At 51.3% G+C, this 23,881-nt stretch overlaps 1 protein-coding gene and 1 pseudogene across 1 annotated transcript; one reads left to right on the forward strand and one right to left on the reverse strand.

Moving 5' to 3' along the window:
* Window positions 1-15,051: 15,051 nt before the first annotated feature.
* On the forward strand, window positions 15,052-17,596 carry LOC136453824 (exocyst complex component EXO70A1-like). The gene is made up of 2 exons (XM_066454381.1): window positions 15,052-16,070; window positions 16,185-17,596. The coding sequence occupies exons 1-2, from the start codon at window positions 15,418-15,420 to the stop codon at window positions 17,296-17,298; spliced, it is 1,767 nt and encodes a 588-aa protein (XP_066310478.1). The 5' UTR covers window positions 15,052-15,417; the 3' UTR covers window positions 17,299-17,596.
* Window positions 17,597-20,695: 3,099 nt separating this feature from the next.
* On the reverse strand, window positions 20,696-23,414 carry LOC136453825 (B3 domain-containing protein Os01g0905400-like; annotated as a pseudogene).
* Between the last annotated feature and the right edge of the window lie 467 nt (window positions 23,415-23,881).

Below are 23,881 nucleotides of genomic sequence, written 5' to 3' on the forward strand. Positions count from 1 at the left end.
ACTAAGTTTTAGTCTTTATAATCTCGCATGTTTTGCTTCTTGTTTACAGGACATGACTATAAATATATTGGTGTGCATCTCCATAATGATCACAACAAAGCTTGGGAAAAAGAACGGCCCTCCATCACGTACTCCTATATGTACGTCCTTGACCTCTTCTTTTTCTCATCGTGTACCTTTAGTTTTTTCTATGGTGTAGGACCAGTCAAACGGAATATAAGATACCAAGATTCGTCACTAACCGATTCCATAATCAAGCTCAAGCGGAAAGAATCATCTAATATAATATGTAATGCACGCACTAGTCGTTTTGTTTATTCCTAATAATATATATACATCGATGTCGACGAAATATGGTCGGCAGTCTACCTATGGGTATGCCCAAGGTAGTAGATTATCGGCAGACAGATGCGCAAGCCCCAAACAAGACGGTGACGCAAGACAGACATGGGGTTTTATCCAGGTTCGGCCGCCAAGAAGGCGTAATACCTACGTCCTGCGTCTTATTTGTATTGCTGTATGTCAATGAGAGATGTTTTTTAGAGGGGTCCCCTGCCCGCCTTATATAGTCCGGGGGGCAGGGTTACAGATCTGGAAACTAATCCTAGTCAGTTAGAATTGTCATATGTGGCCGGATAAGGATTTCTATTCTAACCGACCAGGATCCTGCTTGGTCGCCAAATCCGTCTTGACTCTTTGTGCGGGACTCCGATCAGGTTAACTGGGCCGCACGTCATCTTTCGGGTGGACTGAACCCATCGATCCGGGCCAGCCCAAGCTTAGCCGTAAGGGTATAGGGGTTAATACCCCCACAGCTAGTCCCCGAGCATCATGTATTATGCTGCGACACGCCATTTTAACCTTCTCCGACAAGCGAGGCTTGAATCCTTGACGCCTCCGACCACCGTCATTACCGGAGAAGTAGGTTGTCCGAAGAATGTATTGTGCTCTTAAGAAAAAAGAAAAAGATTTCTGTCCTGAGAAGTGTGCCCACTTATATTTCTGAAAAGAAATATAAGTAGTCTTGAAGCATGACGTCCTTGATCATCAGAAGCGTATGGGTCGAAAAACAAACACATTCACCGTAAGGTGAAGTGTGCCCACTTAGTCCCCGAGTCTGGTAGTAGGTGACGTAGGCACGTGGTGCCAGGGTCTAAAAAGAATTCATAGTTTAGTTGAAAACCGAATTGCCGTACAGGCAAAACATGATGCACCGGCAGGTGCATCGTACCGACGTAGTCCCCGAGCTTGCTGGAAGGCCAAGTATGAGCCTTGTAGTAAGATCTAAAGAAATGTCTCTTAACTGTATGTGAGTACAATTCACATGTAGCCAAGGAGAACCATTATTCAAGCAGTGGTCGGGGCAGTCCCCGAGCATATTAATAATCCTTATAATCATTCAGAGCACAGGGGTCAATTTAAACAAACACATTCACCGCAAGGTGAAGTGTGCCCACTTAGTCCCCGAGCCTGGTAGTAGGTAACATAGGCACGTGGTGCCAGGGTTTAAAAAAGAAATTCCGCTAAAGTTAAGAATCCAATTGCCGTACAGGCAAAACAAGACACACCGGCAGGTGCATCGCACCGACGTAGTCCCCGAGCTTGCTAGAAGGTGAAGTATGAGCCTTGTAGCAAGGTCTAAATAAATGTCTCTCAACTGTATGTGAGTACAAATCACATGTAGCCGAGGAGAGCAAAACTATAAGAAGTGGTCGGGAGAGTCCCCGAGCACGGCGGTGGTCATAGTAGTTCCTGAATATGGTAATGGTCGGAGCAGTCTCCGGGCACGGCCGTGGTCGGAGCAGTCCCCGAGCACAAAAGTGGTCTGGGCAGTGTCCAAGCACAGTAGTGGCCTGGGCAATCCCCGAGCACAGTAGTGGTCTGGGCAGTTCCTGAGCACAGTAGTGGTCAGGGCAAATCCACGATCACTTGCGCTGCTTGTACTATTATTTGGTATACTTATTTTTCTCTATTCTCTGCCAAGTCCAATCTGACACGCCTGGTCAAAAAAGCAAATAGGTATAGTACCTCATTCTGTCTTCCCCCCCTTTTTTTTTGGCAAACAGTCGGTTGACACCTGTATTGAGGTGTGTCAGTGTGGGCCCTCTTATACCATCAACGAAGAGGCGCGTACACTGTTAACGAAGGAGCGCGTTTATTGGCGCAAATCTCGAGGTGGTGTGAACAACCGTCTGCGGCGTGTGCGCACGACTCCCAATATTCTCGGGCAAACGAAACGACGGTGCTCTTTGTTTTATATAATGTAGATCTGGTAAGTTACTCACACCGTTCCCCATTGTCATCCGCCGCCACAACCTTCTTCTTCTTCCTGCCGAAACCCTATTCCCCCAAAAATCATCGCCAATCCCCTCGGTCTCCCGCATCCACCCACTTAGTAAGGACGAACTAATGGCGAAGAGAGATGCCTAGAAGAAAGGCGGGGTCATGGCGAAGGAATGGTGGAAGTCTCGGAGCAATGAGCAGACCATCGAGGACCTCGTCGCCATGGGAGTGCTCCACAACAAGGCACTTACGGGATGGCGTGCGCCGGAAGGAGAAAGCTTCCCCGATCCTCAACCAGGTGAGATTGTGGTCTTTGAAGATTTCTTCAAACAGGGTTTTGGGATTCCAGTGCACCCTTTCCTTCAGGGTCTCTGCTTGTACTACGAGATTGGGATTTGCAATCTGCATCCCAACTTGATTCTTCTTGTCTCCACCTTCATCTATCTCTGCGAGGCTTATGGTGGCTTCCAGCCCCATTTCGACCTCTTTCGCCACCTGTTCTGTCTTTGGAAGAAAGGGAGCGGTGGCTCGAAGATCGCCGGAGGTGTCTACCTGAACCTGCGTGACGGCATGAAGGCTCAATACCTGCACTGCCCCTGGAACACCTCATTGGACGAGTGGTACAAGAAGTGGTTCTACATCCGTGAAGAGCCGAACACCATCACTCTGTGCGATGTGGGGCTGATTCCAGAGAAGAAGAGTAGCTGGTCGGAGAAGCCCGAGAACTTGGAGCAGATCGCCGAACTGCTCGGGATGATCCCGTGGGGAAGGCTTGATGGCCCGAGCGTGGTCGGCAACTTCATCAGCCGAAGAATTCAGCCCTGCCAGAAAAGGATTCATCCTGGCTTCGAGTACCAAGGAGGCGCTGATCCAACGAGGACCAGGAAGGAGCCGCTCGACAAGATGGAGATCAAGGCCAGGATTGGAGAGCTGTTCAACCTGGCCGATCCCAATTATGTTGCACTGAACGCCATCGAGCACGCCTTCAAGCTGGCTCGACCTCCCCCAAAGGTAAATGATGCCTCCTTTTAACTATAGAGTCATGTTGTATCGAGAAAATAACTGTCTTTTCCTTCATTTTGTGTCTCAGTGTAATGGCCGTGACCGGGCAGAAGTGTTCGTGTCACCTCCCCCCGGTGTAGAATGGCCGCAAGCTACCGGCCCAGCCACCCAGACCAGCACCAGGACCGACGACGTTCACTGGGCGGTTCTCGAGACCGTAGAGGACGCCTCGACCAGAGCCGCTGGCAAGCGTCCGGCTGCCAGCAAACGACGTCAAGCCATCTTCCCCCTGTCGGATGACGAAGCAGAGGATACGGACATCTTCCGGCTCGTCCCCCGAAAGAGGAGAAGGCAGGTGGGACCGACGGAGCAGGGTGGCTCCTCTGGGCCAGCAGTTGTCACAGCACCGACCACTGCGACACAGAGGACAGGTGAAGGAAACATGCCACATCATACTCCGACGCCCGTACCAGAGGTTGAAAAAGTCCCGGTGGAAACTACCGAGGGAGCGGAGCAGGGGCGGTCGAGGAGACGTTCCTTCGCCACATCCTTCCGCAAGTCGAAACTGTAAGTATCTATATTTTTTATGTAAGCTTGCATTTTGCATTGGATGCTATTATCTTCTGAATTTGTCTCTGAATGCATTAGATCGGCATCCACCAAAAGCCCCGACCAGCTAGCTGGGCGCAGAACGTCCTCACCAACAACGGCGGGACAAACTACCCAGCACCCAGCCGTGGAGGAGCCCATGGCAGGGACTCCGCCTGGGCCTCAGCAGGCGGACGACCAGACGCCAGTCCCTGAGCAACTGGTCAAGAAGACAACCGAGCAGAATACAAGTGCTCCAAGCACGAACCCTGCTGAGGCGGATACCACGGCGCCAAGGGAGCTGGATCTAGCCGAGGGACAGCAGCCAGAAGTTGCCCAGAACATGGTTGCCGACGCGACGGCTTGTGGGAAAGCCCTAGTGGTCGTGGAGTCTGCGAACTCCAGACCAGTGCCGCCTCCCGAACAGGAGGCTGAAGAGGAAGAAGTGGAAGAAGTCCTGGGTCGTCCCCAAGATAGGCGACAACATGTATATGTGTCGCGCTATCGGAACGACGAATGGGTCATGCACGAGGAAATCCCATAGGTCGAAGAGACCTTAAGAGTCGAACGGGCGGCCAAGCATCTGGTGATGAAAGTCCAGGTATATTTGGCTTGAGTTCTTTGACCCTGTTGTGTAGTCGAACCGTCTGACGTAGCTTGTCTGAATGCAGGACTTGATGAAAACTGCAAGATATCGAAAAAGGTGCTTCGACCAGATAGAAGGAATCACGACGACCAATAAGGAGCTGACGGCTGAAGTGGAACGCCTACGGCACCAACTTGAAGCCGCCGACCAGGAGAGGACAGACCGAGAAGCACAGAATCAAAACCTGGTCGGCCAGCTCAAAAACAAAGAGCGGGAGAGAACAGGTAAGTTTTCACCGTATCATAGCAAGTGCGGGACTTGTGTTATTGTGTTCTTGGCAGTAATAGCTGTAATGCAGGTTTAGAAGCTGAAGTGACCCGCCTCCAGGGGGAGAACAGCCGTGTGCTTGCAGAATGTGGTCGCCTGAAGGAGGACAACGAGAAACTGGCACGCAGCCAGTCGGAACTCCAAGACCACACTAATAGAATGAAGGATGACCTAAAAAGTAAGCACTCCAGACCACCTTTCTCATTCTATTGCCCACCTTGCCTTGTCGTGTCATCACGTTTGATGTCTTGTACTGCTTTCAGTTTTGAAAGTCAATGCCAAGAGGCACCTGGAGGCCGTGATCAAGGAGCGTGACGACTGGAAAACACAATGCCTTAAGGCAACCGAGGAGCGGGACACGTGGAACAAGCGGTGCCAAGAAATGGCAACTGGCATTATGCCCGTCCTCGACCTTATCGACCCGGCGCTCACAGAGGAAGAGCTAAGGACGCCCCAGCTCGGACTGGTCGAGAGATGCAAGCAAGCATGGGGATGGTTCCAAGACTTCGTAAAGGAGGCGGGTGAGTACACGGGTGCCCATGTGCTAAGCATGGTGCGTGCTCACTACCCCCTGATCGATCTCAAACGCTTGGAGGCTGGGTACCCGAAGGAGATAGACCCAGACAAGGCCGAAGAGCTTCGGACGGCCCAGCTGGATTTGTCGTCAAAGATAATTGGCGATATTAACCTGTGCGGAGGTGGGACAGCACCTGTGCAGGGTATGCCATCGACAAGCCAGCTGGAAATGCCATCAACTGCAAGCCAACCAATGAAGCCTGCGGTCTCGACCAGCCAGGCACCGGTGGGGCCATCCCCTTCAGCTTGACTAGCTCAAGAGTCCCCGAGACTCGAGTAGGGTATTAGAAGCGGCGAGCAGTAAATGCCATGCGCCCCGACCAGCCAATGTAATAGGCTTAGAGCTGTAGAAGGAGGACATAGTTGTGTTATTGTAAACTTGAGCCTTTTCAGGCAAGCTTGTAATAACGTAACTGTATATCATTATAAGCTTGTTTGTTTTATACAAAACGTACTTTAAGCTTGAAATTTTTTGTTGGTGTAACTAAGTGGGAACGTGTTAATGTTCTGTTTAGTTGTACCGTTTTGCTCGACACGTCATCCTGAAAAGTTTGTGCGGCCCTAGTCTGGCATGTGGTCGGAGTGTGAGGTACTATGACCTGTGCACACGTGGACGCAGACAAGTCAAACTAGGGGGGACCTGCCGATCACCCGCAACGTAGAGAGCGGATCCCGTGCACGTGTTGGGAGGAACCGGAGACAGGGCCTGCTCCAAAAATCGTAGAAGGAGTGGTGGTCGGCTTGTACTGGCTTAAGTTAGAATAACCATAAAATTCGGAGTGACACATTAGAGTGGTCGGAGAAATCATAGTTGCTTTAGTAAAGTAAATCGAAAATACAAGTAGAGTACATATCTCAGTAGTTAAGCATAGAAACGTCTAAGCTTGTCGATGTGCCATGAGTTCGGTATGTCCGTGCCGTCCAGATGAGCTAACCTGTAAGACGTTGGACGTGTGACTTCCTTGATCATGAAGGGTCCCTCCCATGGGGTTGCAAGTTTGTGGACACCAGCCTGGTTCGTCTTCCACTTCAGGACTAAGTCCCCGACCACAAAGAAATGCTCTTTAACGTTCTTGTTGTAGTACCTGCGCAAAATAGCAAGGTATTTGGCCGTGCGTACGCAAGAGTCAAGCCTTTTCTCTTCTGCGCTGTTGACTTCTAGCTCCCGTACTTCATTGACCTTGCCTTCGTCGAAGTTCTCTACCCGTGCTGATCTGAAAGCTATATCTGGTGGGAGGACTGCCTCAGCGCCGTAAGCCATAAAATATGGTGAGACGCCGGTGTTACGACTGGGCTGAGTTTAGGGGCCCCAGACCACGGCTGGTAACTCCTTGAGCCATCTTCCAGGAGCTTTATCGTTTTCTCTGTACATCCTCTTCTTCAATGCGTCCAAGATCATGCCATTTGCCCGCTCGACTTGTCCATTAGCTCTAGGATGCGCCACCGAGACGTATTTTACAACTATGCTCCTTTCATCGCAGAAGTCCCAAAAAGCGTTCCCGGTGAACTGAGTACCCAGATCAGTAATGATGCTGTTGGGCACGCCGAAACGGTGGATGACCTGGTCGAGGAATGTGACAGCTTTCTCTGAGGATGCCTGTACCAGAGGCATGTATTCTATCCACTTAGAAAACTTATCAATTAGCACGAAGACGCATGTAAATTTCCCAGGAGCTGGTTTGAAAGGCCCGATCATGTCCAGTCCCTAGCATGCGAAGGGCCAAGAGGCTGGAATCGTCTGGATCTCATGTGCTAGTACATGGATTCTCTTGGAGAAGAACTGACAACCCTCACAGCGGTGGACTAGCTTCTCTGCGTCGGCCACTGCTGACGGCCAATAGAACCCTGCTCGGAAAGCCTTACCGACCGGTGTTCTTGAGGCCGCGTGGTTGCCACAGGAGCCAGAGTGGATTTTGTCTAGGAGATGCTCGCCTACCTCCTGGGTTATACACTTCATCAGGATTTCCTCCTTAGCGTTTTTGCGCCATAACTTGCCATCGACGAGCAGATACTGCTTACTACGACGCATCAGGCGCTCATTTTCTGTTCGATCGATATAACCGCTACCATCTGTTAAGTACTTGATGAAAGGTGTTCTCCAGTCCTTCTCATGAGTGGTCAGAAGCGGCTCGGTTGTGCTCGGCGCCAGAACTGTAGCCACTAATTGCTGGTCTGAAACTTTGTCGGTCGTTGAATCTTCATCTTCAATGGAGGGCGTGAGCAGGTCTTGGACGAATACGCCATGTGGGATTTTGGCTCGGGATGATCCTAACTTTGACAATGCATCCGCTGCCTAGTTCTTGTCCCGGACCACGTGTATGTACTCGATGCCATAGAACCTGCCTTCTAGCTTTCTTATTGATTTGCAATATGCGTCCATCTTTTCACTGGTCGTGTCCCAGTCCTTGTTGAGTTGGTTGATGACCAGAGCCGAATCTCCGTAGACATAGAGACGTTTAACTCCAAGCTCAACCGCAATGCGTAGACCATGCAGGCATGCTTCATACTCGGCGGCATTATTGGATGCTGGGAAATAAATCCTGAGGACGTACCGGAGCTGCTCCTTGGATGGTGACACGAAAAGAACTCCTGCTCCCGCACCGTCAATGTTGAGAGAACCGTCGAAGTACATCGTCCAATATTCGTCGGATCCCGGAGAGGCAGGCGTGCTTAAGTCTGTCCACTCGACGATGAAATCGACGAGTGCCTAGGACTTGATTGTAGTACGGCTTGCAAATTCCAAGGAAAAGGGGCATAGCTCCATTGCCCATTTGACGATGCGCCCGTTCGCATCCTTATTGCGAATGATGTCCCCCAAAGGATACTCGGTCATGACCACCACACGATATCCATCGAAGTAATGTCTCAACTTTCGGGATGTTATCAGTATGGCGTAGAGCAGTTTCTGAATCTGTGGGTACCTGGTCTTGGATTCGTTGAGTACCTCACTAATGAAATAAATTGGCCGCTGTACCTTGTAGGCGTGGCCTGGCTCGTCGCGCTCGACCACCATTGTAGTGGAAACCACCCGATCGGTTGCCGCAATGTAAAGTAGGAGAGTTTCGTCTTCTCTGGGAGCAGTAAGTACCGGAGGTGACGTGAGGTATTGTTTTAGCTGCGTGAAGGCAGCGTCTGCTTCCTCCGACCATTCAAACTTCTCGGACGCTTTGAGCAGTTTGAAAAACGGTAGTCCTTTTTCTCCTAATCTTGATATGAAACGGCTTAGAGCAGCCATGCAGCCGGTAAGCTTCTGGACATTCTTCACCTTTTTTGGGGGCTTCATGTCTAAGATGCCGAGTTAGGGCATATGCCGTCGTAACTGACGACGTTGCCGAGCAATATGCCAGAAGGGACACCAAAGATGCACTTCTTTGGGTTTAATTTCCATTGGAACGCATTAAGGGCTGCGAAGGTGCGTTCCAGATTGTCAACAAGGGTATGTGCTTCCTTGGTTTTGACAACTACATCGTCGACGTAAGCCTCGACGAGGCTGTCTTTTATCTCGTCGTTGAGGCAGGCCTGTATAGCGCGTTGGTAGGTAGCACTGGCGTTTTTGAGCCCAAACGACATAGTCGTGTAGCAGTAGGCGTCGAAAGGCGTGATGAAAGATGTCTTGATCTGGTCATCCTTTTTGAGAGCGATCTGGTGATAACCAGAGTAGCAATCGAGAAAGGAAAGCAGCTCGCAACCGGCGGTTGAATCTATGACCTCGTCTATGCGAGGTAAGCCAAAGGGGTCCTTAGGGCAGTGTTTGTTGAGATCAGTGTAATCAACGCACATTCTCCATTCATTATTCTTTTTGCGTACAAGAATCGGGTTGGCTAACCATTCCGGATGATACACTTCTTTGATAAATCTGGCTGCCAAAAGCCGTGTAACTTCTACCCTAATCGCCTCCTTTTTGTCGCGAGCGAACCGTCGTAGCTTCTGCTTGATTGGTTTGGCCTTGCTGTTGACATTTAAGGAGTGCTCAATCAAGTTCCGAGGTACACCGGGCATGTCGGAAGGTTTCCATGCAAACACATCCACGTTGCCCCTCAAGAACCTGACGAGCGCGTCTTCCTATTTGGGATCCAGGTCGGCCCCGATGAGGGTCGTTTTGCTGGGATCGCCCTCGACCAGCTAGATCGTCTTGTGCTCCTTGGACCTAATGTTCTTGCGCGGAGCCTCGAGCTCTGGGATCTCCAGGTGATCGGCCGAGGTCTTCTTAGTGTCGAGCATGGTCTCGGCCATGCGAATAGAGAGGTCGTGGGCCTCTGCTATTTTGAAGTTGTCGTCCTCGTAGGTATAAGCTGCGTATACGTTGCCCCTGAGGGTTAAAACTCCTTTCTCAGTAGGCATCTTGAGCACCAGATACCTGTAATGAGGTATGGCCATGAACTTGGTGAACGCCGGTCGACCAAGAATAGCATGGTAGGTGCCGTCGAAATCAGCGACCACGAAGTTGACGTAGTCGGTGCGAAAGTGGTCCGGAGTCCCAAATTGCATAGGTAGCATGATCTGCCCGAGAGGTGTGGAGCTCTGTCCGGGGAGAACGCCCCAGAACTGTGCCTCATACGGCTTCAGGTCCGCCTGGGCTATTTTCAGAGTGGGCAGGCTGTTCTTGAACAGTATATCAATGGAGCTGCCGCCGTCTATCAGTACCCTGTCGAATTGAACCTTGTTGATACAAGGATCGAGGACCAGGGGAAAACACCCTGGCTCGGGTATGGCGGCCCATTGGTCCTTCCTGCTGAAGTAGATTTCACGGTGAGACCACGGAGGAAACCACGGATCAGTGAGAAGGTTGTCGGTGTTTGCCACGTTCAAGCAAGCGCGGGCGAGCAGCTTGTGTTCTCGTTTGGTCTCAATGGACACCTTGCCGCCGATGATGGTGTGCACGCGATCAGTCGGCTTGACATATTTATGACGAGGGTCTGCATCGTCGTCGTCGTTGTCCTCATTGCGCTGTTCCCCCGCGTCGTTAGGCTTGTCGGACGTATCCGGAGCCTGTTGACGCGTGTAGATAGTCTTGAGGACGCGGCAATTCTCCATGGTGTGGTTCGACTTAGGATGGAGCTGGCAGGGCCCCTTCAATGCTTTGGCGTAGTCATCCTCGTAGTTACGACGTCCGCTGCCCTTTTTCACGGTATTGACCTCGCCGTCGTCTTCCCGAGCGCGCTTGCTCCTGTAATCGTCACGGTGGTTGCGCCGCTGATTACGTTGATCACGATGGTCGCGGGAGTCGTTGCGCTGGTTGCGGCGGTCAAAATTGTCGTTCCGACCACGATTGCCGCGGTAATCGTCGTGGTGTGGAGGGTGGTCGGAGCGTGGAACCCTTGCTGCTTCTTCAACGATTATCTTTTTAGCGTCGTCAGCGTCCACGTATTTCTTAGCGGTGGCCAAAAGCGCTGTTACTGATTCGGGTCTCTTTCGGAGAAGCTTGTCTCTTAGGGCGTCGTGGAACCGGAGGCCGGTGACGAAAGCCTCGATTGCTTCGTTGTCGGAGATTGATGGAACCTTGATGCGCATCTCCGAGAAACGCCGAACGTACTCGCGCAGTGGTTCATCCTTCCGATCTCGGATCCGTTGCAGGTCGTACTTGTTGCCGGGTTGTTCACAAGTAGCGATGAAATTGTCGATGAAGGCCTGCCTGAGCTCTTGCCAAGAGTCAAAATAGTTCACTAGCAAGCTAACCAGCCATTGGTGACCTGCATGACCAACAGCGACTGGGAAGTAGTTAGACATGACGTGCTCGTCAGCCATGGCTGAGCGGCACGTAGTTTCGTAGAGCATGACCCATAATTCGGGGTTTTCCTTGCCATCGTACTTCTGAAGTTTCTCGAGTTTGAAATTCTTGGGCCATATGACTTGGCGAAGGTGTGGAGTGAACTGCTTCAAACCCGGCGGGCCATGGGCAGTGTCATATTCCATACGGCGATAGCTTTCATGGGATGCACGATCGTTGGCCCTCTGGTTGATGCGAGCACGCAGATCACGTCCGACGAGGTAATGGCGGAGATCGTTATTGCCATCGCGGCGATCTCGATTGCCATCTGGATTAGCCCTGCGACCGTGGTTATCACGGCGATTGTCGCGGTTATCTCGGCGGTTGTCGCCTCGAACGTTGTGGTGGTTATCCTCCCGGCGGCGGTTGTCGTCCCGACCACCATCATGACCACCGTTTCCGCCTTGACGGTTGTCCGATGGGTCGTTATTGCGCGAGCCACGTTGGTTGAGTGGCTGTGAGCGACTTGAGTATTGGCGGCTATGGCTTGATTCGACAGAAACGGATGGAGCCCGGGCTTGATTCATCTCTGCGGTCTGGGCCATGGCAGCTATCAAATAAGCTTGTATGTCATCACGGATCGCTTGGGTCTCAGGAGTGTTGGGCAGCCGCTGTATTGTCGCCATGGCGACGGCTACGTTGGCGCTTGGGGTCTTGAAGACTTGTTTGTCCCCCACCCTGTCGAAAGCATTGTTGAGGTCACGTGGTTGGACCCTTATGCGTCGTGCCTCCTGGTCTGCTTCAGCTTTGATTTGCCGGCGATTAAACCGGTCAATATTGCGTGCTTCGCGTGCAGTCTTTTCTTGTTCTGTTTCGCCAACTGCTGGCGGCTCGTCGTTGCTAACAACATGGATCAAATCCCCTCGTCTTGGCGGGAAAGACGGAAATTGGGGGAAACCCGGGGCGTGGTCTGGTAGATCCAGATCGTATTTGACGCCTTCATCTTCGTGACGCTGAAGCTCGGTGTGGACAGATGCGTTGGATGTGATGCCGGATGAGGAGCTGGAGTCACCCTCTCGGACTGTGTGGACGGATCCTTCTTGATAATCTTCAATCCGGACCATGTTGACGATGTTGCATGGCTTCGGCCGAGATCGGTGTATAGGACACAGATCCGAGCGGCGTCGCAGGTTGTTCGCGTAGCAGGAGGCAGCGTTTTGCAGGCCGTAGGGCTGGACCTGGTGGTTCTCTGTCGGGACTTCGTACTCGCAGAGTCGGAGACCCGTCGCGACGGCTGGCCGGCGACGAGCGAAACGCCCCTCAGGAGTTGATACGACCACAAGATCTGTTCCAAGTCGCGCAGGGCGACTGGTCCGAACTGGTCGGATAGATCTGTTGTGGGGAGCTGTTACCTGCTCGTTAGTTTGGCTTTGAATCGTACTTACCAGAGCCAGGGTTTCAGCGAGTTTGATGCCGACCCGATCGATGGAATCGAGCAGGTCGGTGTCGTCGATCTGCTTTCCTCTGTAGCGGGGAAGCGGATGACGGGTTGTCGGCGTGGCTGTAGGCGTGGTCGGAGCCAGATGTACCGTGGTCGGAGCCAGATCCATCGTGGTCGGAGCCGTGTTCGTCGTGGTCGGAGCCGTGTTCACCGTGGTCGGAGCCGTGTTCACCGTGGTCGGAGCCGTAGCCGATGTAGGTGAAGTAGTCGTCGGCGCGGGTTGAATCCACGCCTCCTCCGCGGTCATGGCGATGGAGACGTCAGGGCCGGTGGTCCAAGTGATCTGGCCGACGGTGAACGTGAGGCAGTTGGGCGTAGCCATGGAGCCGGAGATGATGACCATCTTGTTTGCTTAGAGAGCAGTACGTACACCCCCTACCTGGCGCGCCACTGTCGACGAAATATGGTCGGCAGTCTACCTAGGGGTATGCCCAAGGTAGTAGATTATCGGCAGACAGATGCGCAAGCCCCAAACAAGACGGTGACGCAAGACAGACACGGGGTTTTATCCAGGTTCGGCCGCCAAGAAGGCGTAATACCTACGTCCTGCGTCTTATTTGTATTGCTGTATGTCAATGAGAGATGTTTTTTAGAGGGGTCCCCTGCCCGCCTTATATAGTCCGGGGGGCAGGGTTACAGATCTGAAAACTAATCCTAGTCAGTTACAATTGCCATATGTGGCCGGATAAGGATTCCTATTCTAACCGACCAGGATCCTGCTTGGTCGCCAAATCCGTCTTGACTCTTTGTGCGGGACTCCGATCAGGTTAACTGGGCCGCACGTCGTCTTTCGGGTGGACTGAACCCATCGATCCGGGCCAGCCCAAGCTTAGCCGTAAGGGTATAGGGGTTAATACCCCCACAATCGAGCTACAAATATATTGCTTTTTGATAAACAACACATGTTTCGTTCTTATTAAGAGAACATATTGCACAAGGTTTTGGGTGCCAAATATACACGCAGATCTTGTTCACTTGGCGAGTAACACTTTGAAGTCCATAACAATGGAGATCTTTACCACAGTCAAGGACCACGGTTAGCACATGTTCTTTGAAAACTTTTTGATGCATTTTTCCTATATGTTTTTAAAAAATAATTCACCAACCAATGCCATTCAAATAAAAAAGGAAAAAGAAAAACATGTACGACGATGGACGATGCATATCATATTTGAGACTTAGCCAGGCACATGCATGCATGAAGGCTGGTTGTATACTTAGAAACATTATTAGGTTCAAAGCTCAGCTGCAGGTTCTGATTCTCCCGTGCGGTTGATGAATGAGCTTGGATTGAACCAAAACGTATACCGAACCTATTCGATGCATAAATGCACGCACACAACCAAAGAATGGACGGGAGCTCGGAATGGCGTGGCCGTGGGGTCCTGAGACTCCCTGCCGTTCGTCCTGCGTCTCCCTGCATAATGCACGGAGCCTGAAGGCAGCATGCAGCAGCTATAAATAAAACCCAGCCGATGCAACTAATAACACACACCATCAACTCCATCACCTATCGATATATAACATCTTCTACAGTCCCCCCCTCCCATCCTAAGCTTTGCCAATCTCCTTGCAATATATGGCTCTGTTCGCTTCTCTTATAATTCATACTTTTCAGCTTATTTTTTTAGTTTATTTTTTTTTTCCGCCGGAACAGTGTTTCAGCTTATTTTTTCAGCGAAGCGAACGGGACCATAGTTGGCCAACCGGGCCGCACGACGCAGGCACGGCTGAGCACGGCACGACTAGGCCCGGCAAGGCACGGTGGATTAGCCGTGTCGTGCCTCGTAGTGCCACCGTGCCGGCACCTCGGCCGAGGCACAACACTATTGCCAGTTAGCCGTGCCATGCCATGCCTACAGGCACGGCAGCCCATCGTGCCCGTGTCGGCCCGAGAACGCGCCAACGCTTCGTCGTCGCTGTGCCGCTCATGGAGGCTGGTGGAGTCACGTCGCTCATGCCCGATTGGGGCCACGCCGAGCCGCCGTGCGTGATGTCGTGCTGCTGCCGTCGTGGGCGCTCACATGATGCCGCACCACCGTTATCGCGTGCGCCCACGTGAGGCCGCGCCAGTGCCGCCGTCGCACGCGCCTGCTCGAGGCTGGAGCACCCGCGCCGCCGCTGTGTGCCCCGCCGCCGTCGCCGTGCCTCTTGAGGCAGGGCCGCGCCGCCTCCGCTTGCGCAAGAAAGAGGCCGCACGAGGGGCTCCGCGAGGTGGAAGAGTCCGGAGCCGGACACGAAGGCGAGGCTGCATGTCCGCTCGACGACGCGAGGAGAGGCCGGGCGTGAGACTTGAAGATGTACAGAAGCGCAATTGAGAGGGAGAGGCGGCTGAGTGAGGCCTGAGCGACTTGGATACAGGAGCTAGGTTTAGGATTTTTGTTTATATGCTGCATCGAACGGTTGTAATGCATCTCAGGTAATCCAACGGTAGAGAATGACCGGGCCACATCGTGCCGACCCAATTTTCGTGCCGTGTCCGTGCCAGCACCGTGGGCCAAAATCGCGGCTCAGGCATGACACTACCACTGGGCCGTGCCAGACATGGGCACGATGGGCCTCGTGCCGGGTCATGCTTGGGCCGTGCTTTTTCGTGTCGTGCTAGTGCTGGCCCAGCGGGCTTGGCCCATTTGGCCAAGTTTACCGGAGAGCCGTGGACGGGGAGTCAAGTTAGATTACTACTACTTGACCATCTCCGCGTGCACTACTGGACCTCAAAACTCAGTAATGCTAGTGATGCCCTCCAGTAATCTCCTTTTCGGATAGGGGCATCGCCTCCCCGCTTCAACAACACACGGCAACGCGCGCCGGACTCAGCGCCACTCGGCCGGTCGGCCCCCTCGCATCATGGGAGCCGCCGTTGGGAAGCCAGCGTTCGGTGTCGCCGTCGCGCCGAAGACGCAGGCGGAGGAGCGGCTCGCCCTCGCGGAGCACGCCCTGCTCCAGTGGACTCGCTGCCCCGGCGCCGACTCGGGCATCTGGGACGCCGACGCGAGCTACACGAACAGAGGCCTCCTGGCGGCGGTCGACGAGGTGCTCCTCCTGGCGGCGGAGGGCCCTTTCCCGCTCCCCGCGGCCGCCTCCGCGCGCCGCCGCCTGGACAGCGCCGTCGGCGCCGCCGCGTCGCGCATGGTGGAGGAGTTCCTGCGTGTCAGGGTCTGGAACGGCTCCCGGCTGCGCGGCGCCATCGACAGGCTCTCGCTTGCCTCCACTGGCCTGTCACTGCTGGTCTTCCCAAGCGCCGGTGAGAGGGCCAGCTCCGCCTCGGCGGGCACTGGCGGGGACGTCGACGTGTCCGACGGGAGCCGGTCGAGGGCGAGCTCGAGCGTGCCTGACGAGGTCGCGGCCCTCTTGGACGCCGAGGTCTGGGACGACCTCGATCTCATCTGCTCCCCAGGCGTGTCCGTCCTTCACGAGATCGCGCTTCGGATCGTTCGTGCTGGACACACCGAGGAACTCTTCCGGGAGTTCGCCAACGCTCCCTGCGATGTGCTGGACAGGTAACATCAACGCTTCTGGTTTCTCTGTCTGGCTTCCTGCCAGTGAAAGGTGAATGGATTTGCATGCTCGGCTGTGACTGACGACGAACATGACGGTGACGGGTGACGGTGCAGCTTCTTGTCGATTCTTTGGGTTGAATGCTCGCAGCGGACGACGGAGGCCGTGATCCAGCGGTGGACAACGGTGACGAAGATCATAGGGAAGGCCATAGTCGCCATGCGGAGGCAGCTGTACGCGCAGAACCCAGGCGCGTTCGACGGTTTCAGGGATGAATACTTGCTGGCCATCGCGGAGAACCGCATCCTGATCCTGCTCGACTTCGCCAACGGGTTCACCAGCATCACGTCGCACGAGAAGCTCGTGTACATGCTCGGCATGTACGAGGCTCTCACCGACGCCGCTCCCAGCCTCCTGCTCCTGTTCAGCGGCGCGCGCAAGGAGTTCATCTCGGAGCGGACGCAAGGTATCCTCACGAAACTGGCCGGCGCGATGAGGGTCATGGTCAGCGGCGTCATGGCCAAGATCCAAGGCGACTGTCTATCCCCGCACACGCCGAGCGCGGCAGCTGGCGGCGTCCACCAGCTGGCGCGCGACGCCATGACCTGCGTCGAGCTGCTGGCGAGGCACCGCACCACGCTCGATTTGATCCTCGCGGACGCGGGCGCCGACGACGAACGCGGCTCCCTCGCCGGCGTCGTCTCGGACCTGATCGCGGGCCTGGAACGCAACCTCCAGGGGAGACTCGCTGTCGCCTTCGCCGACGCAGGGGGCTCGCGGCACCTCTTCCTGGCGAACAACATCAGCTTCGTGCTGAGCCGCGTCGCGGACACCGAAGGCGTGGCGTCCCTGCTCGGGGGCGCGTGGGCCGCGCGGCGCCGGATCCGGATCGAGCAGCACGTAGCGAGCTACTCCGCGTCGTCGTGGGGCCCCGTCGTCGCTCTCCTGGACATGCCCGTGTGTGGCAGAGGCAAGCCGGCGAAAATTCTGGCGGAGTTCAACGCGGCGTTTACCAGAATGCGCGACAGCGAGGTGTGCCGGGAGGTCCCCGATCCCGTGCTCCGAGCGGTGCTGCGGAACGCCGTGTCGGACATGGTGGTTCCTGCTTACTGCGCGTTTCTGCAGAAGCAACCCAAGCTTGGAAAATCTGTCAGGTACACAGCTGATGATCTGGCCGACTCTCTGTCGGAGCTGTTCGAAGGGGAAGCCACGGATGGCAGAAAAATCTAGTGCTTCTGTGAATGTACAACATTTTCAAGTTGTGCCAAACTGACAACGCTTGACCCTCTTTAATATCATACAACTAAAAAGAATAAAGTGTGACTATTTTTTGATGCGACATTTGTTTTGTTCGTCCGTCTGTCCACGTCTGCGATTCCACGACATCTCCCGCATGCTGATTGATCGTGTCATTCTCCTTGATTGAATATTGACTGTCATGTAATAGATAAATCACGGCAAAATAAAAAGTAGAAAATTATTGTGCTATCCATATACACATTGCATGTTTGTATGCACCAGCATACATGGCAACGAGCAAAAGAAAAGGGAATTAACACAGAAGGAAAGAGAATTAAGACAAAAGAAACATCTTTGCATTTATGAGAACCTTATCAAATCTGTCTATATTTAATTACTTCCCCTCTTTGCATCTGCAAAATGTACAACTTTTTTCTCCTTTCATTTGGTTTCACGCCCACGTGTTCCATCACCCTTGCTTGCTGTTTCTTGCTGAAATTGTCCTTGGATCTGTTCATTTTGAATCCTTTTCCCATATCCCCGTTCCCCAATCCATGGTCTATCGCGACAGTAGACACCGGACATAATTTTTTACGTAAATCATAGTTGATGTCATCTGTCTTACATGGCTCAGCCTCCCAATCCCAAGAGAAGGTCCCGACCTCTCTTTGACTAAAGATCCGGCCTGTCAGAGGATCTCCTCGAGTCCATCGGGCTGCGTCTCACGTCAGGCCACGACACGACGTCCTTTCGATCCGCTTGCTTCCCATGGCGCCCCCGTCCCGTTAGCGACCTTCGGGCCGCTCCTGCTACCCCCGTTCGACCCTGACTCGGACCGCGTCGGCTTCTACTGCGTCTCAGAGAAGAAGGTCTTATCCAAGACGCTGTCCGACGTGCGCGCCAAGGTGGCGTGCGGCTCCTCATGTGGGTGGCTGGTGCTCATGGACGAGGCGACGTCCGTGACGCTGCTAAATCCATTCGTCGGTGCCCGTGCCCCCCGCGTTAAGCTCCCGCCAGTAGGCGAACACGTCGCGGCGGTGTCCTCATCGAAAAGCGTGTCTAGGGTCCATGGCCGATGGATCCTCCATCCCACCAATGGCTACGAAGACGCCGCAGGTAGAGCCATCAAGCTAGAAGACATGAGGGGCGTGTTCTTCCGTGAGATCGTGCTCTCGGTGTCGCCTGACGCCGCCGGCCGCGAGTGCGTGACCATGTCCATGCTTGGGTGCTCCACGGGGGTCGCGTTCTGCTGGGTTGGAGTCGACAGCGCATGGACGCTGCTCGACACCAAACTGGAGTTCTCTGTGGGGTCCATCGTCCACTGCCAAGATAAGTTCTTGGCGATCGACTGCACTAGAGAAATCTTCGTCTACAGCAGCAACGCCGCTCGCGCTACTCCAACCGTGACGCTGCTGCCATCACTGTCGCCACCTGTGAGGCTCTACCACCGCAGCTACCTGGAATCAAATGGTGAGCTGCGTATTGTGGGTGCCATGGTGAGGACGTTCCACGAGACACAGAGCTTCACCTACAGCAGTGCGATCTATAAGTGCAACCTCCACGACCATACGCCGAAGTGGTCCAGGGTGAGGGACATCGATGATCAGACACTGTTCGTGTTTAAACATTTCAATGAAAACTTCAGTGGAACAAGTGTATCCAAGTATAAGGAGAACAAAATCTACATGTCTGAGCCATTGTATAGGGATCCATACGACTTGGTTCATCGATTGGAGATCGTTGATATTGCTACCGATGCATCCGAAGTGAAGCCCATCCAGAAAAAGATGCAGGGTTCTAAGGCTCTAGGTTGGATTCGACCCAATCTCTAGAAGGGAGGTACGTTGATGTTCTTCAAAGGTTTATTACTTCGAATACTCATATTAGGGCAAGCGTGGTTGGGATGTTTTTCGCTTCTGCACACAAGTAGTGGCTAAAAAAATTCGATATATGCCATATTTAGTTATTACTATTAGTTCACGAACTGAGTTAATTCAAACAAAACCTTAACCTTACTATCTGAGTAAGGACAAATTAGCACTGCAAATGCTTAGAAAAGCTACTGAGAAGACTAAGGTTGAGTTTTCCTTCACTATGTATACTAAAACCTATGTCCTCATTTATCATTGCCGATGCTTTTGATGCAAAGCAATTCAACATTACCATGATCAGATATAAGTTTGAGTCTCTCGTGAGCAATCTCATAGAGGGACTCTCATCCTTTATATGATCTGCCTAAGGATATTGGCAGAACGATGGACCCATATTGGAATGTCGCACTAAAAAATATCCACGTTTTGTCCATGATTTATTTCCCATGAATACATGCGGGTACTATGATAACACTAACTACACCAAATGAAAGATTAGAGAAAATTTACATTGTCTCCAGAAAGATTTATTTATTAAGTTCTTTGGACTCTACAGATAGTTTTAAAATATTTGTTTGTATGTCTTACCTCGTATTCTAATTCAAAATTTTATAGTTTAATTAGAATATTTAGGTGATTGTATATATATATAATATTCAAGACAAGAATAATATATGTATGATCTTTTTGAAAGATTTCTGCAGTGTAAAGACATCTTCGTTTTTCATGCATGCCCGTGCTAACGCTACGGTAAAAATATAAGGATAATATATTAATTAAAAAATAAAAACAAAACTCATGCTCAAAGTCAAAGAGATAAATTATGGATGCTTGAATTTTGTCATCCATTATCTACCGACGTGCCTATAAAATAGACTGAATAAATAATTAAACATAGATAGAAAAACTAAATTAATGAAAAGGATCATTGCAAGACATCAATCATCTCATTGTTTCGAACAATATCGCAAAGTTATTAAAAACTGTAACCATGCCCTCACCTCAAATATTGTCCAGATAAATAGATTACAATGAAAGAAATGGATATCAGAGATTTCTTTCTGCCAATATAAAACATTATCTTAGCCGCATCACGGAAAGGTCTATAAAGTAGAGTTTGTGAGTCTGCGACGCCGCGCACTCCGTGACTGTGTTAAATTCATAAACTTTACTTTTTTGGATTAAATGTCACTTTAACGTTGGTATTTAATTTTTACAGTATTGCGATCCGTGTGTTTTTAGTATAAATTGTTAGTTATTCTGTAGCAACGTACGAGCACGCTACCTAGTACTGCTGCAAAGTTCCCTTTCTTCATGGATGCTATATATAGCAGCCAGTGGTAGCACACTTGTTTCTTAGCATGCACTGATAATCTGAATATTCCATTGTAATAAAAGAAAAGGGAACAATTTGGACATGTAAAATGTGCCAGAAAGCAGCAACATGTGGACAGAAGTCTACATAGTTTCTTCTTTTGGGATTAAGGAACAGATGGGACACAGATCACAAGAACAAGCTTAAGACACGATAGATAAGATCATCATTCTGGGCAGCAATGGCTACTGCGTATTGGGCACGCGCACTTGGAGTTTGAATGAGAGTTCAGAGTTACCGCTGAGTTCGAACTCGCAGGTGTCACCTTCCTGCAGGCTGTTCTCCCTGCAGATGTCAACCCAGCCGGTGATGAAGCCGTTGAACCTAGGGGTGCATTGGTAGAGCACAGGCCAGAGTCTCATGCATGGGTCCTTGAGTATTACAACCTTCCTCCCATGTTTCTTCGTTCTTGGAAGAACCGGCAGTCGACCGGGAAGCTCCTGTATGTACAAAGATCTTTCAGAACAATGGTGCAGAATGGTGAGCTCAGATCAGAAAGAAATAGAATAGTCAGGGTTACTCACAAGCCATGTTTGCCCTGGTGCAGGCACATCGATGCAAAACTTGACGCTGTGGATGGATTCAGAGCCGTTTCCTGCAGGTTGTACTGAAACGCATGAATTAAATGTTGTGTGGTACATATGTGAAATTAACATCCATCCAGTTCATGGTGCTAAATTCTGGGAGAGCATGAGGAGTCATAAATCGTGATGAACACTGTAATACCAGTTTGCAGAGGATTCTGCCTGAGATCAGGAAGTTCATGAGGCTTCGCGCTTCTCGACATGATTTCAGTAGCATGCTGTCGTCCTATACCATCTTGCATGTTACATTGGCCACTTTGTGGTGCATCCTGCTTCGTGGTCATGGAAGAATCTGCTGCAACAAGTACTGAATCTTTGTGGTGACTAAAAAAACATGCAAACACAAAGGTAAAAAAATTGTACGTGTAAATTCAGAACTAAAGGTTGGAAAATAGTACTAACATTCTTTATGTGCAGCTTGCTTGTTTACGAGAGGGAGCAAACTATTGCGTTTATCCTTATTACAGCTGCTTAATCCACATTCATTAGAATGCATTTCAGCATCAGCTTGAGGAGAAGAGTTATGCTCTCCAAATGATGGCGGCTCATTAGCGGGCAGCGCGTTGATGTCTATATCATGCACTGAGGAGTCAACAAAATATGATGTTCCTGTTCCTAGTGCATCAGTCATCTCTTTATTTTCGATACAAAGTACTGCTTCTGGAATCAGAGAACGATGACCGTCTCCCATAGAAGAAAGGTGATTCTGCGGGGTATCCTCAAGGCAACTGAATCCTGAGTTTTGTCCAGTAGTAATAGGCCCTTCCATATTCAGATCAACAGAAAATGATTCTGGGTTACACATATCGCTTCAAATTCATATATATCAGCCGACAGAAATATATCGTCTATACTCACTTCATTAAGATCCATCATAGCAAGAGGTACACTAGCATCAAAATCTGTCGGCAGATTCAAGCCCTCGCCATGCTCTATTTCATTAGCAGCAGAGACTTGCACAATACTTGCAGAAATAGCATTGTAATTGCTTTCATTCTCTTCAAGCATTGTGCTGTCATCGGCTATTTCTGCCTCTCCATCTAACACCTCCTGAGCTTCACACTCATGTCCCGCAGGGGCCTCAGAAATTTCTTGTGGTTCTGCGGCTCCAGCCTCCGGTACTCTCTCTGATGCGTCTGAACATTTCAGCTCAGATACAGAATCTGGAACGTCAGAGTCGTCGATGCAGACCTCAGCTGCCATCTTGATCTTACGGCCTCTCGGGCGCATACCATTTTGGTGATCATCAGTACGTTGTCTCTTCTTACAGTTTTTCACGCTGTTCTTGGTTACCTTCTTCGCTGTCTGGATGCTGGGAGAGCTTGTTTTCTGCCTGGGCTTCCTCTTCCGGCTCTGCCTTTTGTTCTTCTCACAGAGATACATCCTCTCAACAGCAGATGGGGCAAACATCTGCACGGTGAAGACCGACCTGGCAATCTGCCTGAACACCACGAACTCGCCACAGCTGACGGCATGGTCCAGCACAAAGTTCTTCCATCCATGCCCAAATGACAGTACGCCGTCGCGCAAGCAGAGCCGCACGCGCCACCGGAGCCCAAATGCGTCCTCGAGAAAAATGTTGGAGCCTGCCAGGTCCCAGATTGTCCGGGCAAACGGGGGTGGTATATCCTGCGTGTGCGAAATGTACATGGTTCAGATGAGTTCTGGTATCACTCAAATGAAATCCTCAGGTATCTCCTGCCATACATACTCTGTGCAAACATGCACAGAATCTATGCCTTTATAAAACAATGCAGACATGCAGTGAGATCAATGCAAGTAATCCAACAAAGGGGGGAAAAAACGTACCATGTCCTCGGAGAAGTAGCCCATCATGACCTTGAAGAAGGACGGCACTGCTGGGACCGGCCGCGCATTGCTGGAAGACGGCAATGCGGACGCCGAAGCGGGCCGGCCATGGATCCGGGCACACCTCTTGGTGCAATCCACGCATGCCCGCTTCTTGTGCGGATCGCAGGCCGTCTTCTTCTTCCTCCTCCTCTTGACCACCTTCTCAGCTTCCACCTCCTCGTCACCGTCTACTGCGACCACGATCTCCTCTGGCTCTTGCTTCACAGCTCCCCCTACCACCTCCGCGTCCGTTGCAGGTTGCATGTCAACACATGCGCGCGAACATTTCACAGAGAGCAAGGCAAGTGGTGGTGCAGATGTTCCTCGCGGAACGGCAGGGTGGAGAAGAAGACACCAATAATGCCTTCGGGCTGCGGTGAGGCTTGCTGCATGTGCTCTTTCTCTGTTCTCGTTCCCGTATTATAGAAAGAACATTAGGAATGATTTTTAGGCCATGTTTGGTTACTGCAGGAAAATTTTAGTCCCTGTCTCATTGAATATTTGGACACATGTATGAAGTATTAAATATAGATAAAAAAAATAACTAATTGCACAGATTGTGGCTAATTTGCGAGACAAATTTTTTAAGCCTAATTAGTTCATGATTTGACAATGTGGTGCTACAGTAAATATATGCTAATGGTGGATTAATTAGGCTTAATAAATTCGTCTCGTAAATTAGTCTTCATCTATGTAATTAGTTTTATAATTAACTCATATTTAGTTCTCCTAAATAACATCCGAACATCCGATATGATATGGACTAAAATTTAGTCCATAGAACCAAACACCCCTTAATATCCACAGAGGCTACGCTTTCCACTGTGTGGGAGGAGAGCACATCGATGCTCCAGTGCTCCCTTGATTCACACTTGGCGCCAGTAACTGACGGA

The sequence above is a fragment of the Miscanthus floridulus genome, chromosome 5 (genome assembly GCF_019320115.1).
Source record: "Miscanthus floridulus cultivar M001 chromosome 5, ASM1932011v1, whole genome shotgun sequence".
In the NCBI taxonomy this organism is placed as follows: Eukaryota; Viridiplantae; Streptophyta; class Magnoliopsida; order Poales; family Poaceae; genus Miscanthus; species Miscanthus floridulus.

Excerpts from the sequence above, each read along its gene's own strand:
- LOC136453824 (XM_066454381.1), top strand. The coding sequence starts at position 15,418 with ATGGGAGCCGCCGTTGGGAAGCCAGCGTTCGGTGTCGCCGTCGCGCCG. Across the intron at positions 16,071-16,184 it reads CCCTGCGATGTGCTGGACAG|CTTCTTGTCGATTCTTTGGG; the intron begins GTAACATCAACG and ends GTGACGGTGCAG.